Source organism: Jaculus jaculus, chromosome 9 (assembly GCF_020740685.1).
Source record: "Jaculus jaculus isolate mJacJac1 chromosome 9, mJacJac1.mat.Y.cur, whole genome shotgun sequence".
NCBI classification, from domain to species: Eukaryota; Metazoa; Chordata; class Mammalia; order Rodentia; family Dipodidae; genus Jaculus; species Jaculus jaculus.
Window position 1 is genome coordinate 16,387,389 of NC_059110.1, and position 18,120 is coordinate 16,405,508.

At 42.0% G+C, this 18,120-nt stretch overlaps 1 protein-coding gene across 1 annotated transcript in view; it reads left to right on the forward strand.

Moving 5' to 3' along the window:
- Lats1 (large tumor suppressor kinase 1) overlaps positions 1–18,120 on the forward strand; it is a 48,280-nt gene that overhangs the window by 27,586 nt on the left and 2,574 nt on the right. The window contains exons 4-7 of the mRNA XM_045158248.1: positions 1,326–2,839; positions 5,036–5,618; positions 12,458–12,640; positions 12,836–12,942. Coding sequence (XP_045014183.1) covers positions 1,326–2,839; positions 5,036–5,618; positions 12,458–12,640; positions 12,836–12,942 — 2,387 coding nt within the window. The remainder of the gene's footprint in view (positions 1–1,325; positions 2,840–5,035; positions 5,619–12,457; positions 12,641–12,835; positions 12,943–18,120) is intronic.

Sequence of the window (18,120 nt, forward strand, 5' to 3'; positions counted from 1 at the left end):
ATTTGGTTTTCCAAGGTAGGGTCTCACTCCAGCCCAGGCTAACCTAGAATTCACTATGTGGTCTCAGAGTGGCCTTGACCCCACGGAGATCCTCCTACCTTTACTGCAGTTAAAGATGTGTGACTCCACACCTGGCTATTACCTTATTTATTGTTTGTTTATTGTTATCGTTTTGAGGCACATTTCTGTAGTCTAGACTGGCCTAGAACTCATAATATACAGAGTGAGTTCTAGGTCAACCTGGGTTGTGAGGTGCTGTCTCAAATCTCACTCCCCTACAACTTCCCCTCCCCCATGAAAGAAAGAAAGTGAAAATTGAACTATGTACTGAAATTTATTGAGTCAGACTGGCTGATGAGCAAGATCTAGTGATTCTCCAGTCTCCACACTCTATTGGACTGTGGTTTCGGGTGTGAATGGCCACACCCAGCTGTTTATAGATTTGAACTCAGGGCAAATTTAGCCCCTTCAGGCTCTCATGTTTGCACAGCAAGTACTCTAACCTCCTGAAACATCTCTCCAGCTCCTGAAATTGTATTTTACAACCTTTTCTTTTGAAATAAATCAAGCTAGTTGACATATGTAATACCTCAGTTAGGGGATAAGAATACTTGAAGTCTACAGGTGGTGGTGTGCCCCTGAAATCCCAGCATATGTGAGGCTGAGGCAGGATGGTCAAAAGCTCAAGGCTAGCCTGAGCTACATAGCAAAATAAGACTCAAAAACAATGAAATCGCGCAATTAATTATCATTAGTATTTTCCAAGAATACTATTGCCTATATTGAACATGTACAATGGGTGCCTTGAACTCCTTTTTTTTTTATTTTTTATTTTTTTTTTTTGGTTTTTCGAGGTAGGGTTTCACTCTAGCTTAGGCTCTCCTGGAATTCACTATGTAGTCTCAGGGTGGCCTTGAACTCATGGCGACTCTGCCTCCCGAGTGCGGGGGATTAAAGGCATGTGCCACCACCCCCGGCTTTGAACTCCTTTTTAACAGTACTAAAAGAAAATTCCCTGGGTATGGTAGCTCATGCCTATAATACCAGTACTCAGAAAGCTGAAATAGGGAGGTTGCTATGAGTTTAAGACCACCTTAGCTGAAGAGTGAGTTCCAGGTCAATCTGGAACCTGCCTCAAAACAATAACAACAAAAGAATGTGAGAGAGTGTGACTTGGCCTGGTGATGCACGCCTGTAATCCCAGTGCCCAGGTCTTGGCCAGCTTGGCCTACATGTGTATAATTTAGTATCATCAGAATTCCAAGATAAATTGTTCAAAAATCTTAAGTTATAATCATGATATTCTTTCTTTTCTATGACCATAGGGAATGTGCAGCCATCAATTAACCGCAAACAAAGCTGGAAAGGTTCTAAAGAGTCCTTGGTTCCTCAGAGACATGGCCCACCCCTAGGAGAAAGCGTTGTCTATCGTTCTGAAAGTCCCAACTCACAGACAGATGTAGGAAGACCTTTGTCTGGTTCTGGAATTGCAGCATTTGCTCAAGCTCACCCAAGCAATGGACAAAGAGTGAACCCCCCACCACCACCTCAAGTCAGGAGTGTCACTCCTCCACCACCTCCAAGAGGCCAGACTCCCCCTCCACGAGGTACAACTCCACCGCCCCCCTCATGGGATCCAAGCTCACAGACGAAGCGCTATTCTGGGAACATGGAGTATGTAATCTCCCGAATCTCTCCTGTGCCACCTGGGGCATGGCAGGAGGGCTACCCTCCACCACCACTTAACACATCCCCCATGAGTCCCCCTAACCAGGGACAGAGAGGCATTAATTCTGTACCTGTTGGCAGACAGCCAATCATCATGCAGAATACTAACAAATTTAACTTTCCACCAGGGAGACCTGGAATTCAGAATGGTGGTGGTCAAACTGATTATATGCTACACCAAAATGTTGTCCCTGCTGGCGTTGTGAATCGGCAGCCACCACCTCCATATCCTCTGACCCCAACTAATGGACAAAGCCCTTCTGCTTTACAAACAGCGGCATCTGCTGCTCCTCCATCATATACAAATGGAAATATTCCTCAATCCATGATGGTGCCAAACAGAAGCAGTCATAACCTGGAACTATATAATATCACTGTGCCTGGACTGCAGACTACTTGGCCTCAGTCGTCTTCTGCTCCTGCTCAGTCATCCCCAAGCAGTGGGCATGAAATTCCTACATGGCAACCCAACATACCAGTGAGGTCAAATTCTTTTAATAACCCGTTAACAAACAGATCCAGTCACTCTGCTAATTCTCAGCCTTCAGCTACAACAGTCACTGCAATCACACCAGCACCTATTCAACAGCCTGTAAAAAGCATGCGGGTATTAAAACCAGAGCTACAGACTGCTTTAGCGCCCACTCACCCTTCTTGGATACCACAGCCAATTCAAGCTGTCCAGCCCACTCCTTTTCCTGAGAGTACCGCTTCAAATGTGACCGTCATGCCGCCTGTTCCTGAAGCCCCCAACTACCAAGGGCCGCCACCACCTTACCCAAAGCACCTCCTCCACCAGAGCCCGTCTGTTCCTCCATACGAGTCAGCAAACAGAGCTTCCAGAGAGGACCAGCCTAGCTCCTCCAAGGAAGAGGAGGGTGAGAAAAGCTTTGAAAATATGGAGAGTGGAGAGAAAGAAAAGAAACAGATCACAACCTCCCCTATCACCGTCAGGAAGAACAAGAAAGATGAAGAGCGAAGAGAATCTCGGATTCAGAGTTACTCTCCTCAAGCGTTTAAGTTCTTCATGGAACAGCACGTGGAAAATGTCCTCAAGTCTCACCAGCAACGTCTGCATCGTAAGAAACAGTTAGAGAATGAAATGATGCGGGTAAAACATTCTTAAGTCTTTATTCTTGTACTTGGGTCATTTCATTTTAAATACTGTGTTATTTAGCTGAGCAGACTATAAAAGTATTTTTGATTATAGTATTTTTTAGTATTTCATCAGAATTTCCTATAATTAAATTGCTATGAAAATAAAGGGAGATATCATTTATAATGCACAGACACATGAAAATTTGTTAATTTCTAGGTTTTACACATCTTACATTTAAAAGTCAGCTAGATATATCAGGATTATCTCTTGATAAAGACAAATGTTTCTTTTGACTTGAAAATATGTGAGTTTATTCATCACCTAGGTCTTATAGAAAGTGTTGGTGTCATCTTTTTTGTAGTTATTTTAAAAAAAAATCAGAGCCAGGTGAAATAGTACACACCTTTAATCCCAGTACTCGGGGGAAAGGGGCAGAGGTAGGAGGATCTTGGAGAGTTCTGGGTCAACCCAAGCTAGAGTAAGACTCTGCCTCAGGGGGGAAAAAAAAAGTCAGAATATGTGAATACTTACTTGCTTTATATTGATAGGTATGATGATTGCACAGAAATGTCTTTATTAGATGTTATAAAGTATCATTATCTTTATCATGCTCAATATTCAAAGATTTGAATCATAATTTTACATTTATCACTCAAACTGTAAAAAGCTCAATCTTGTGGTTAAACATTTCACATACTTGAGAGGATGAATGGTTACTCCATCTGATTTGACAGTACAGAACAGCATTATTTTTCTTACTACTAAATTGAGCTATATTAAATGAGAAATACTATGATCATTTCTCCGACTTATTCATATTATAGTTCTTAGGATTTCTTACTAAAGTCTGTCTGTATGTATTTTCTTAGTTTATATTTTCCTTTTTCCTCTTCACTTTCACTAATAGCTGATTTAAGCTTTTATGGTGTCGGAAGCTTTGCTGACTTCTGTACCCTCCATTACTGTGTAGGCAAGTAAGATTTTAAGAGAAAGAGTTCTGTACTAAGTCTGGCATGCCACTGTTCTTAAAAGATTTTGCATGCAGCTGCGCATCCTAACAGAAGCATGATGTTGCTATATTTGAATTAGTCTTGCATTTCTAAAATTAGACCCAACTTTCCCAAGTGAATTCCTTTTTTGTTTAGACCCTTTAGTAAGTTCTTCATTGATTAGCCAAACAAAACGTCTGCCTTCTAAATCCAGGTATTCCGTAGCAAGTTGGTTTTTTATCTGTTTTTTGATAACATCATATGTCACAATGACTAATTTCTGAAATATGTTAGACTATCTAAAAGATACTTTGTAACCATCTGATAGGCTTTTTAAAATCTGATAGAAACCTTTTGCATTTTGTTAGAGGTGGGCTGTGAGTCACCCTGACTCCTGTGCTCTAAAAGGGATAAAAGCAGGCTGGAGAGATGGCTTAGCGGTTAAGGCCCTTGTCTGCAAAGCCAAAGGACCTCGATTCGATTCCCCAGGACCCATGTAAGCCAGATGCACAAGGTGGCACATGTGTCTGGAGTTCATTTGCAGCAGCTAGAGGCCCTGCCACGCCCATTCTCTCACTCACTCACTCTCTCTCTCTCTCTCAAATAAATAAAAACACAAGTAAATAAAAAAAATAAAAGGAAAGACTATCATGGCTATTTGTGTATTTCCTGAAAATGGGGAAATTGTTGGTTAGAGAATGCATTCTTTTGTTTGTAATACATTGATTTTTTTCATTTTTTTTTAAATAATTTCTTTGGTGAAAGATTTATACTTTGTAATGGGAAGGGAAAATATTTGAAGCCTAGACATTCTACAAAAAGGATTTAATGAAGGCAGTCTAACCTTAAATTTGGTATGAACATGCATGGAGAGAGTTGAGAATGCATGTTAACAGACAGTGTTCTATTGTTTATTGGGAAATTTCTTTTTTGAGTGCTTTGGAGAAAATAGAAAACCTCCTGTTAGTGTCCTGCTCTCCTTGCTCTCTAGTTGAATTTGCATATCCACTCACTTTGTATAGCCTGCTAACTGTCTCTTCAGCTGCACTTTGATCATTAATTTCTCTGAAATATATTCTAGAATTCTAACATGCTTTATTAAAAATCATTATGCATTTAACCTTGAATATATGCCTGATTTTTTTTTTCTTGAGCTATTTCTTACTGTTCAGTATTGAACAAGACAATTTCTTACCTAACGTCTAGTTTATTTACCTAGGTTGGATTATCTCAAGATGCCCAAGATCAGATGAGAAAGATGCTTTGCCAAAAAGAATCTAACTATATTCGTCTTAAAAGGGCTAAAATGGACAAGTCTATGTTTGTGAAGATAAAGACACTAGGAATAGGAGCATTCGGTGAAGTCTGTCTAGCAAGAAAAGTTGATACTAAAGCTTTGTATGCAACCAAAACTCTCCGAAAGAAAGATGTTCTGCTTCGAAACCAAGTTGCTCATGTTAAAGCTGAGCGAGACATCCTGGCTGAAGCTGACAACGAGTGGGTCGTTCGTTTATATTACTCATTCCAAGACAAAGACAATTTGTACTTTGTCATGGACTACATTCCTGGGGGTGATATGATGAGCCTGTTAATTAGAATGGGCATATTTCCAGAAAATCTAGCACGTTTCTACATAGCAGAACTTACTTGTGCAGTCGAAAGTGTTCATAAAATGGGTTTTATTCATAGAGATATTAAGCCTGATAACATTTTGATTGATCGTGATGGCCATATTAAATTGACTGACTTTGGTCTGTGCACGGGCTTCAGGTGGACACATGATTCCAAGTACTACCAGAGTGGTAAGTAAACTTTTAAAACTTTATTTTAGTGCTCCATACTATGATTTATTTGTGCAATAAAATATAAGGTGGTTCCATCACTGGATAGCAGCCTGAAGACCTAGGTTGGTTCCTAATTCTCTTGGATTAAATTTAAATGAATCCAGGCTGGAGAGATAACTCAGTAGTTAAGGCGCTTGTCTGCAAAACCTGAGGACCTGGGTTTGATTCCCCAGTACCCACAGAAAGCAATTATACAAGGTGACACATGCATCTGGAGTTCTTTTCAGTGACTGGAGGTCCTGGTGCACCCATTTTCTCTCTCTCTTCCTGTCTTTTTTTCACTCTCTCTTCTAGGTGTGGTGGTATAGACCCCTGATCCCAGAACTCAGGAGGCAGAGGTAGGAAGACCACTGTGAGTTGAAGACCAGCCTGAGACTAGTTAGTGAATTCCAGGTTAGCTTGGGCTAGAGCAAGACCTAACCTCAAAAAACAAAAATGAAATGAAATTAATAAAATAAACTTAGGTGAATCTTTTAAGCACTTACTTTTTGGTTTGTTTTTTAAAGTAGGGTCTTGCTGTAGCCCAGGCTGACCTGAAATTATCTAGCCTCAAGTTGGCCTTGAACTCACATCAATCTTCCTACCTGTGCTTCCCAAGTGCTGGGATTAAAGGCATGTGCCACCACACCTGGATAATTTTTATTTTTTTAAATTAATTAGTTTATTTTTGCTTTTTCAAGGTAGGTTCTCACTCTAGCCCAGGCTGACCTAGAATTCACTAAGTACTCTCAAGGTGGTCTTGAACTCACAATCCTTCTGTCTCTGCCTCCTGAGTGCTGGGATTAAAGAAAGGTGTGCGCCACCACACCCAGAATTCTTTTTAAAAAAAAATTTTTTTTTGTTTATTTTTATTTATTTATTTAAGAGCAACAGAGAGAGAGAGAAAAAAAAAATGGGTGAGCCAGGGCCTCCAGCCACTGCAAACGAACTCCAGATGTGTGCGCCCCCTTGTGCATCTGGCTAACGTGGGTCCTAGGGAATTGAGCCTTGAACCGGGGTCCTTAAGCTTCACAGGCAAGCGCTTAACTGCTAAGCCATCTCTCCAGCCCCAGAATTCTTATTTATTTATTTGAGACAGAGAAAGAGGCACATGGAGAATGGGCACAGCAGGGCCTCTTGCCACTGCAAATGAACTCCAGATGCATGTGCCACCTTGTGCATCTGGCTTATGTGGGTCCTGGGGCATTGAACCTGAGTACTTAGGCTTCACAGGCAAGTACCTTCACCACTAAGCCATCTCTTCAACCCCTAAGCAGTTAAATTTTAGAAATGAAAGAGTATGTTAACTTCATTTCTAAAATTAGTAACATTTTTGAGGCAACTGCTAAGAAAGTTTTTATTTTGAAATATGTCGATGTTTTTAAAATCAAATCAAATCCCCAGGCTGGAGAGAAGGCTCAGCATAGTTAAGTGTACTTGTTTTTGCAAGCATAAGGGTCTGAGGGGGCCTCAGTTTAAATTACCACATCCCACATAACCAAGCTTGCTTTATTTATTTATTTTAGTTTTTGTGGTGGCTCATGCTTTCCAGCAACCATGATTTTTATAAAACACTTAATATAGGTACACAGGTGATTCCATACTAGTTCCACACGTTCCTATTCTGCCACTTAAAAAAAAAAAAAAAGCCAGGTTTTAACATCTAGGCGCCTTCCTCACATAGAGCAAGCTTGCTTTAAAACAAATAAAGAAAAAGTATTTTATTTATTTATTTGAGAGAGAGAATATGGGCATGCCAGGGCCTTTAGCTGCTAGACTCCAGATTCATGTGCCACCTTGTTTATCTGGCTTTACATGAGTACTGGGGAATTGGACCTGGGTCCTTTGGCTTTGCAGCCAAGTGCCGTAACTGCTAAGCCATTACTCCAGCCCCGAGGCTTGCTTTTAACCAAAGTCCTGAAGAGACCCAAGAATCATCAGAGCACCATCAAGCTCTGGAATCAGTAAAAAAAAAGACTCCAGCTCAAAAAAATAAAAATGAAAAGTGGATCCAGGCGTGGTGGTGCATGCCTTTAATCCAAGCACTTAGGAAGCAGAGGTAGGAGGATCACTGTGAGTTCGAGGCCACCCTGAGACTACATAGGTCAGCCTGAGCTAGAGTGAAACCCTACCTCAAGAAACAAACAAAACAAAACAAAACAAAAAAACCAAGATGGCATGGACTTATTGGCACATGCTTTTAGATCCCAGCACTCGGGAAGCTGAGGTTGGAGGATTGCCATGGGTTTGAGGCCAGCCTGGGCTACAGAGTAGTTCCAGGTCAGCTTGGGCTTCAGTGAGACCCTACGTCGAGGGAAACAAAAAACAAAACCAAGATGGAACAGACATCCAGTGTTCCGCTTCCACAACTGCAGGCGAGTGTATGGGGCATACAATACATTTGCATACACCACACACAAGCAAAACAGAGATGAATTCCCCATGTCCACCAAGATGATCAGTATGTATGGCCGAAGCCCCTCGTCATGTCCCTTTCTTTCCCCCAAAGTAACCATAATGTTAGAACTTTGTAAGTATTCCTTACCTTTTCCATTTTTTGAAATATTTTATTTTTATTTATTTATTTGATAGAAAAAGAGAGAGAGAGAGAGAGAGAATGGGCACGCCAGGGCCTCCAGCATCTGCAAACGAACTCCAGACACATGTGCCCCCTTGTGCATCTGGCTAACGTGGGTCCTGGGGAATCAAACCTGTGTCCTTTGGCTTTGCAGGCCAATGCCTTAATCACTAAGCCATCCCTCCAGCCCTTTTCCATTTTATTTCTAGTATTGGGGCTTATACCCAAGGTCTCATGCATGCTAGGTCAAATGCTCAACCACTAAGCTAACCCTCCACCTAGTATTGGGGATTGTACCCAATGTCTCATGCTTATTAAGTCAAGTGCTTGACCAGTAAGGTATACCTCCACCCTTTTTGTATTATATTATTTTGAGAAAGGATCACACTACATTTCCCAGGCTGGTCTTGAACTTTCTTTCTTTTTAAAATTAATTAATTTTTATTTATTTATTTGAGAGAGAGAAAGAGAGAATGGGTATGCCAGGGCCTCCAGCCATTGCAAATGTACTCCAGATACGTGTGCCCCCTTGTGCATCTGGCTTACATGGGTCCTGGAGAATCGAACTGGGATCCTTTGGCTTTGCAGGCAAAGGCCTTAACTGCTGAGCCATCTCTCCAGCCCCTTGAATTTATTTCTAGCCCAATCTATCTTTTTGTTTGGTTTGTTTATTTTTATTTGAGAACAACACACACAGAGAAAGAGGCAGATATATATAGAGAGAATGGGTGCACCAGGGCCTCCAGCCACTGCAAATGAACTTCAGATGTGTGTGTCACCTTGTATGTCTGGCTACTTGGGTCCTGAGGAATTGAGCCTCCAACCCGGGTTCTTAGGTTTCACAGGCAAGCACTTAACTGCTAAGCTGTCTCTCCAGCACCCAGTCTTATCTTTGAACCTACATAAGCCTTGAATTTGTAATCCTCTTGCCTCAGCTTCCTGCTTGACTGGGAATACAGGCCTGTGCCACTAGGCCAGGCCACCGTATGTGTTTTTAAAAGTATGCTTATTTACTTATTTTCAAGAAGAAAGAGAAAATGGGCCTTTCAGGGACCCCCATCACTGCAAACAAACTCAATGCATGTAACATTTTGTGCATATAGATCTACATGGGAACTGAACCCAGGCTGACTAGCAGGTTTTGCAAGCAAGTGCCTTTAACTGCTGAGCTACCTCTCCAGCCACTGGCCACCATGTTTTTATCATATTAGGTATATATCTCTCAACAATATGTTAGTCACTTTGCCTACTCTTGAAACTTTACTTAAGTATTCTTTTTTTTTTTTTTTTTTTTTTGAGAGAGAGAGAGAGAGAGAGGGAAAGAGGCAAAGTGAGTGAGAGAGAGAGAGAATGGGCACACCAGGGCTTCCAGCCACTGCAAATGAACTCCAGATGCATGCACCCCCTTGTGCATCTGGTGAATTTGATTCCTGGGGAATCAAACCAATGTCCTTTGGCTTTGCAGGCAAACACCTTAGCCACTAAGCCATCTCTCCAGCCCAAATGTTCTTTTTAAAATATATATATAGCTGGGCGTGGTGGCACACGCCTTTAATCCCAGCACTCGGGAGGCAGAGGTAGGAGGATTGCCATGAGTTTGAGGCCACCCTGAGACTCTATAGTGAATTCCAGGTCAGCCTGGACTAGATTGAGACCTCAAAAAAACAAAAAATAATAATAATAATAACAATATATATACATATATGGCTAGAGAGATGGCTTAGTGGTTAAGCGCTTGCCTGTGAAGCCTAAGAATTCCAGTTTGAGGCTTGATTCCCCAGGACCCACGTAAGCCAGATACACAAGAGGACACATGTATCTGGAGTTCATTTGCAGTGGCTGGTGCCCTGATGTGCCCATTCATTCTCTCTCTCTCTCTCTCTATCTCTCTATCTCTCTCTGCCTCTTTCTCTGTCACTCTCAAGTAAATAAAATAAAATTTTAAAAAATAATAAAAAGATTTTTTAGATTATTTATTTGCAAGCAGAGAGAGAATGGGAATTCCAGGGCCTCCAGCCATTGCAAACAAGCTCCAGATGCATGTGCCACTTTGTGTATCTGGCTTTATGTGGGTACTGAGGACCCAAACCTAAGGCATTAAGTTTTGCGTGCAAATGCCTAAACTGCTGAACCATCTCTCCAGCCTTTAAATGTTCTTAAATTCTGTGTATATTCTTCTGTGTTTGTATTTTCCCCTTTTATTGCATGTTCCATTTGTTTGCACTGCTCATTAGGATTCTGTGTGTGACTGTTACACAACTTATTTCATCCTGAGTACTTTATGCTCCTGATTCTATTTAATCATATGGCACTGTGAGGCACAATGAAGAAAAATAAGTGAAGTAATTTGTCCAAGGTCAGACAAATTAAATGAGAGAGCCAGGCTTTGAACGCAGGTTTGTCTGATTACAGGGCCCATGTTATTTCTACCAAACCATCATGCCTCACCAAGAACCCTTCAAGCACTAATGGAAGTGTAAGTTGATCTAACATTTGTTGAATACTTAGTACAAACGAGGTACTGTTCACATTCTAGTTTAATGGTTACAATAACCCTCAATCGTATTATTAGCTCTTGTGCTTCTGTGCACACAAGCAGATTTTATTCTTTATTTTTATGTTTTGCAAGGTAGGGTCTCGCTGAAGCTTCCGGCTGACCTGTAATTCACTATGTAGTCTCAGGGTGCCCTCGAACTCACAGTGACCCTCCTACCTCTGCCTCACAAATGCTGGGATTAAAGACATACGGCACTGCACCCGGCTTGAATTTTTTTTTTTTACTTAGAGTCTGGATATGTAGGTCAGGCTAGTGTTTCAGTCTCACATTATAGTCAGGCTGGACTCAAAGCCACAGCCTCCTGCCTCAGTCTCCTCGGTCCTGGGATTATAGGTATGTGGCACCATGACCAGCACAGATTGCTATTAAATGGATAGGATTGTCTCCCAGATTTGTCTTATTTATTTATTATTTTATTTATTTTGGGGGAGGAGGGTTTCGAGGTAGGGTCTCACTCTCGCCTAGGCTGACCTGGAATTCACGATGTAGTCTCAGGGTGGCCTTGAACTTGTGATCCTCCCACCTCTGTCTCCCAAGTGCTGAGACTAAAAGTATGAACCATCATGCCCAGCTGGATTTGACTTATTACTTGTGCTTCTCCTTTAAAATGATTCCTAAGGCTGGGTATGATGGCACATGCCTTTAATTCCAGCACTGGGGAGGCAGAGATAGGAGGATTGCTGTGAGGTCAAGGCCACTCTGAGACTACATCGTAAATTCCAGGTCAGCCTGGGTTAGAGTGAGACCTTACCTTGAAAAACCAAAAAAGAAGGAAAAAGAAAAAAAAAGATTCCTAGGGATTTAGGGAGATGATTGCTGCTAAAGCTGGATACTCAAGATCTGTCTCCAGAACTCACATGAAAAGTCAGAAGCAGAGATGACTCAGTGGTTAAGGCCCGTGTTTGCAAAGCCTGACAGCCTGGCTTTGATTCCCCAGTACCCACGTAAAGCCAGATGCACAAGGTGGTGCATGCATCTGAAGTTGTGGGCAGCAGCAAGAAACCCTGGGGTACCCATACTCATTCATTCATTCATTCTCTCTGCTTGGAAGTAAATAAATATATTAAAAATTTTTAAAAAGCCAGAAGCAGGGCTGGAGTGTTAGATGACTTAGCAGTTAACGGTGCTTGCTTGCAAAATCTGACAGCCTGGATTCAATTCCCCCGTACCCATGTAAAGCTAAATGCACAAAGTGGTACATGTCTCTGAAGTTTGTTTACAAAGGTAAAGGGCCCTGGCAAGCAAATTCATATATTTTTCTCCCTCCCTTCCCCGACCCTTTCTGCTCACAAATATTTGTTGTTGTTGTTTTTCAAGGTAGAGCTTCCCTGTAGCCCAGGCTGACCTGGAATGTACTATGTAGTCTTAGGCTGTCCTCAAACTCATACTGATCCTAATATCGCACATCTGCCTCCCAAGTGCTATGATTAAAGATACGTGCCACCACACCCAGAGGAGTGTTGTTAACTCTAAATTGTGATATCAAAACATGAAGGCGGTGCATGCATCTGGAGTTCGTTTGCAGTGGCCAGAGGCCCTGATGTGCCCGTTCTCTCTTTATATCTGCCTCTTTCTCTCTCTGTCTTGTAAAGAAATAAAATATTTAAAAAAAACCATGAAGCAGACTTGAGGTTTACTCTTGTCTTTGTGGCTTTCATTAACTCTCTTCTTTTGATGACAAAGGTGATCATCCACGGCAAGACAGCATGGATTTCAGTAACGAGTGGGGTGACCCTTCCAACTGTCGGTGTGGAGACAGACTGAAACCACTTGAGCGGAGAGCGGCACGCCAGCACCAACGGTGTCTGGCACACTCTTTGGTGGGGACTCCGAATTATATTGCGCCTGAAGTGCTGCTGCGAACGGGTAAAGCGCTGTTTGTCTCGTGAATAAGTTCAGTAGTTTTCAAAATAGCCTAAACTCAAGCTAGAATATACTTTATTTTTCAGGTTTATAAAAGTGTTAATTTTACAATTTTACATAAATTATCCTAATGTTACTGTTGTCTATATTTCATCTTAAAGCCGTTCTTATAAGTAACTGTAATTTTGGTATCTTTAGGATATACACAGTTATGTGATTGGTGGAGTGTTGGTGTTATTCTTTTTGAAATGTTGGTGGGACAACCTCCTTTTTTGGCACAAACACCATTAGAAACACAAATGAAGGTAAGATATAGAACCTACAGAAAAAAAATCATCATAGTCCTTTTACTGTAGATCTTTATGTATATGATAGTACCTAAATCATACCATTATGTATCTTTGTTTGTTTGTTTGTTTGTTTTTCAAGGTAGGGTCTCACTCTAGCCCACACTGACCTGGAATTCACTATGCAGTCTCAAGGTGCCCTCAGACTCATGTTGATCCTCCTATTTGTGCCTCCCAAGTGCTAGGATTAAAGGCATGTGCCACCTCACCCAACCATTATATATCTGTTTTGAAAATTAAATTATTATATTGAAGGAAGTACAGAGCCAAGGGGAAGCACCCATGCTGCTAAAGATCTCACATGGAGGGCCTGGCAAAAAAGTGCGGAGAGAAAAGAAAGTTTAAGGAGCTCCTGTCATGTGTGGAGCTGGAGGGAATAAAGGAGCCCATGTGGAGAGTAAGAGCTAGGGGCCCCCGTGAGGCAGCCCAGGCCCAGCCGAGGAAAAACTCACCTGCAGCTGGAAAGTTCCCAAGAGGTCTGAATCATTTTCTTTTATCCAAAACACTTGACACCAGAATTCTTGAATATCTGCATATATATAACTGAACTATCTTGGGAATGTGTCCCAAGTTTAAACATAAAATAAATTTCCATATATATATATATATATATCCCCAAACTAATTGTATGGAATGGCCTTAGTGTAACTTTTTTTTGTTTTGTTTTGTTTTGTTTTGTTTTTCGAGGTAGGTTCTCATTCTGGCCCAGGCTGACCTGGAATTCACTATGTAGTCTCAGGGTGGCCTTGAACTCACAGCCATCCTGCTATCTCTGCCTCCTGAGTGCTGGGATTAAAGGCGTGTGCCACCACGCCCAGCTTACTTTGTTGTTTTTTGTTCTGTTTTATTTTTTGCAGTGCTGGAGCTCAAACCCAGGGGCTCAGTTATGTTAGGCAAGTGCTCTGCCTCTGAGCTATGGCCCCAGCCCTTTTGTTAAAAAATATTTATTTGTTTAAAAAAATAAATAAATAAAAATAAAACAATATTGCTTGGTTGATTTACTTATTTGAGATTGAAAATGAGTTCTTCAAAGCCTTTTGCTGCGGTAAACAAACTCCAGAGACATGCACCACTTTGTGTATCTGGCTTTTTGTAGGTACTGGGGAATCACACCCATGCTGGCAGGCTTTGCAGGCAAGCACCTTTAACCACTGAGCCATCTCCCCAGCCCAGTGCATTCCTTTTTTTTTAAGATTTATTTATTTTTATTTATTAGAGACAGAGAGAGGGGGGGAGAGAGAGAGAGAAAGAGGAGAATGGGTGCACCAGGGCCTCTAGTCACTGCAAATGAATTCCAGACGTGTGTACCATTATGTGCATTTGGCTTATGTGGGACCTGGAGAATTGAACCTGGGTCCTTAGGCTTCACATGCACCTTAACCGCTAAGCCATCTCTCCAGCCCAGTGTGTTCCTTTTGAATGCAGTCAACACATGAGGTCAGGTATAGAACTTTCTACTTAAAGAGTATTATGTCAATACTCAAAATTTTGGAGGTTTTAGAGGATTTTAGATGTTGTATTTTTTGATTAGAGATGCTCAACCTGTGCTTCACTAACCACATCTTACTCAGGAGTCAAAAAATAAATTTGTAAGTTAGGCATGGTGGTGCATGCCTGTAATCCCAGTTGTTTGGCTAAGGGGAGAAGAGGGAATTTTTTGTTGTTTTTCGAGGTAGGGTCTCGCTTTCTAGCCCAGGCTGACCAGGGTGGGCTTGAACTCACATCGATCCACCTACCTCTGCCTCTTAATTGTTGGGATTAAAGGTGTGTGCCATCAAACTCAGCTAGAAGATAGAATATTTGAGGCCAGTTAGCGCAGCATTGTGAGACCCTGTCTCAGCAAAACAATAATGATGATGAACTTGTAAGAGCCCAGGCACCCACTACAATTTCACGTGTGAACTCTGTCATCCATTACTATGCTTTCATTATACTCGGGTTTTATTATGTAGGTCTTTAGTCTGTTTTGAGAATTTATCCAGTTTACTTCTTTCCATCCACAGCCTCTTGATTTCTTCATATACATTCTTCTACTCCCATGCTAGATATGTCTTCCTTTGGAAATACTTTGGCTGCTTAACTGAGGAATTTTTCAAATTTTGCCTCTGTGTATGTTCTGTAGCTTAGTTAGCAAAGTGCTTGCCCTGTAGGCACAAGGACTTACTAGTCCCCATGGAACGAGAAAGGCAGGTGTGCTGACACCTGCACTAGCACTAGGGATGCTAAAGAGGCGGGTCCACGGAGCCAGCGAGCTGCCCAGTCTATCCTGATCGGTGAGCTCCAGGCCAGTGACAGACCTTGTCTCAAAAAGAGATGGGCCGGGAGCCGGCTCAGCAGTTAAGAGTGCTTGCTGCACAACATGAAAGCCCAAGATGGCCTGAGATTTCCCGAGTTCATTTCCGCAGCACCTACGTAAACATTTGGGCATGGCCATGCACATCTGCAACCCAGTCCTGCACGAACTTGAAACCAGGTAATCACTAGGACTTGCAGACTAGAGAAACAGCAAAAGTGGCACTTTTGTATAGGATGAGGGGCTCGGTCTCAAAGAAACAGGAGGATGAGTGAAAAAATGAGGACACCCAGTGTTCTCCTCTGTCTTCCGCATGTGTGCACCCACCCTGTGCACACATGCATATATAACATACCACACACATACTTTATATACACATATACATGCAAAAAAAATGGTAGCTTGTGTACTTGAGGATAACACCTGATGCTGTCATCTGGGCTATGCACATACACACACACACATGTTCATGTACCCACGCACAAACATGTTAGACATATTTCGGACTGGGCTGGGATATTTTCATGGCTCAGTTCTCAAGTTTTTGGAATATTCTTTTAAGTCACATAAGTAGTATTGCAAGAGTGAGCCTAGCACTTCATAAACAACATTGTAGGATCATTTTCTCAGTCTCCTTCCTCTGTGATGCTCTGAGGTTCCTCCTCTAAGTTTTCTAATCACAAAGTGGGTCTTTCTTTGCCACCACTGTCATACATATCTCATAACTACACCAGCCTCCAGGACACGGTAGCAAGTGGGCGGTGACAGAAAATGAGCAACAGAGATTCACATATCCTCTTTGGGTCAAGGCAGGGTCTTGCTGTAGCCCAGGCTGATTTGGAATTCACTATGTAGTCTTGGGTGGCCTTGAACTCAAGTGATCCTCCTACCTCTACCTCCCAAGTGTTGGGATTAAAGGCATGTGCCACCACACCCAGTTCACAGTTTATTTATTTATTTATTTATTTTTATTTATTTATTTTTTTTGAGGTAGGAGCTCACTCTAGCCCAGGCTGACCTAGAATTCACTATGTAGTCTCAAGGTGGCCTTGGACTCAAGGCGATCCTCCTATCTCCCCCCCCCCCCCCCCCCAGTGCTGGGATTAAAGGCATGCGCCACCATTCCTGGCTCAGTTTAAAATTTTTTTTCCTGTTTTATTTTTATTTATTTGAGACAGAGAGAAGGAGGGGGGAGAGAAAGAGTGAGAGAGAGAGTGAGAATGGGCACACCAGAGCCTCCAGCCACTGCAGATGAACTCTAGACGTATGCATCATCATGTGCATCTGGCTTACATGGGACCTGGAGAATTGAACCTGGGTCTGTAGTCCTTGCAGGCAAGTGCCTTAACCACTGAGCAATCTCTCCAGCCCCTCTCCCACTTTGTTTTTTTGGTTTTTCAAGGTAGGGCATCACTCTAGTCCAGGCTGACCTGGAATTAACTATGTAGTCTCAGGGTGGCCTCCAACTCACGGAGATCCTCCTGCCTCTGCCTCCTAAGTGCTGGGATTAAAGGCATGTGCCACCACGCCTGGCTCTCCAGCCCCAATTTTAAAAATATTTTTATTTATTTTATTGAGAGAGAGTGAAGCAGATAAGAGAATGGGCACACCAGGGCCACTAGCTACTGCAAAGTCCAGACACATGTGCCACCTTGTGCATCTGGCTTACGTGGATACTAGGAATTGAACCTTGGTCCTTATGCTTCATAGTCAAGTGCCTTAACCACTAAGCCATCTCTCCAGCCCCACAATTTTTTTTTCTTGAGGCAAGCCCAACAGACTGGTCTTTTTTTTTTAATGTGAGAACAAGGGAAATGGGAATTGGCATGCCAGGGCCTCAGCCACTGTAATCAAACTCCAGATGCATGTGCCACCTGTGTGAATGTGCAACTTTGTGCACTTGCATCACCTTTTGTGCATCTTGCTTACGTGGGACCTGGAGAGTTGAACATAGGTCCTTAGGCTTTGCAGGCAGGTGCCTTAACGGCTAAGCCATCTCTTCAGACCCCCACAATTTTTTTTAAAAACCATTTGGAAAGCAATGTTCCAATTCATTGTGTTTGAGCCGGAGCCTCTCGCTGCTTGTAGAGTGTTTTGTTTTCTGTGTAACTGATTTTCTACAGTTTAATCATAATATTCCTAATGTGTACATTCTTTTTTAAAAAAGATTTTATTTATTCATTTATTAGAGACACAGAGAGAGAGAGAATTGGCACACCTGGGCCTCTAACCACTGCAAACGAATTCCAGATGCATATGCCACCATGTGCATCTGGCTTACATGCTACCTGGAGAATCAAACCTGGGTCCTTATGCTCCGCAGGCATGTGCCTTAACCACTAAGCCATATCTCCAGCCCCCCTAATGTGTACTTTCTTTTGTATTTGTCTTCATCAAAGTTTATTAAGCTTCTTGAAATTACAGGTTAATAACTTTGACCTGTTTGGGAAACTGTCATTCTCTCTCCAAAGATTTATTTTGCTTCTTCTGAGATTCTTGTTATTATACATATGGCATTCATTTATTAGGGTCCTCCACATTTCTTATACCTTAATCTTTTTTTTCCTTACTGTACTTTACTTGGGTTAACATGATTCCTGCTGAATTGACTGAATCTTTGCCTGTTTTTAAATGAAAAGTTTCAGCATATTACAAAGGCAGGGAGTTGGGCAGCATCCATAGTACCACCTGTAGCCTAACATTCCTCAGTGGTCTTATGGTAAAAGATAAAGTGAAAAGTGATGGACTCAGGTCAGTAAGCTCAGCACTCAAGAGACAGAAGGATTGTTAGAAGTTTGAGGCCAGCCTGGTCTACATAGCAAGTTCCAGGCTCACCAGGGCTA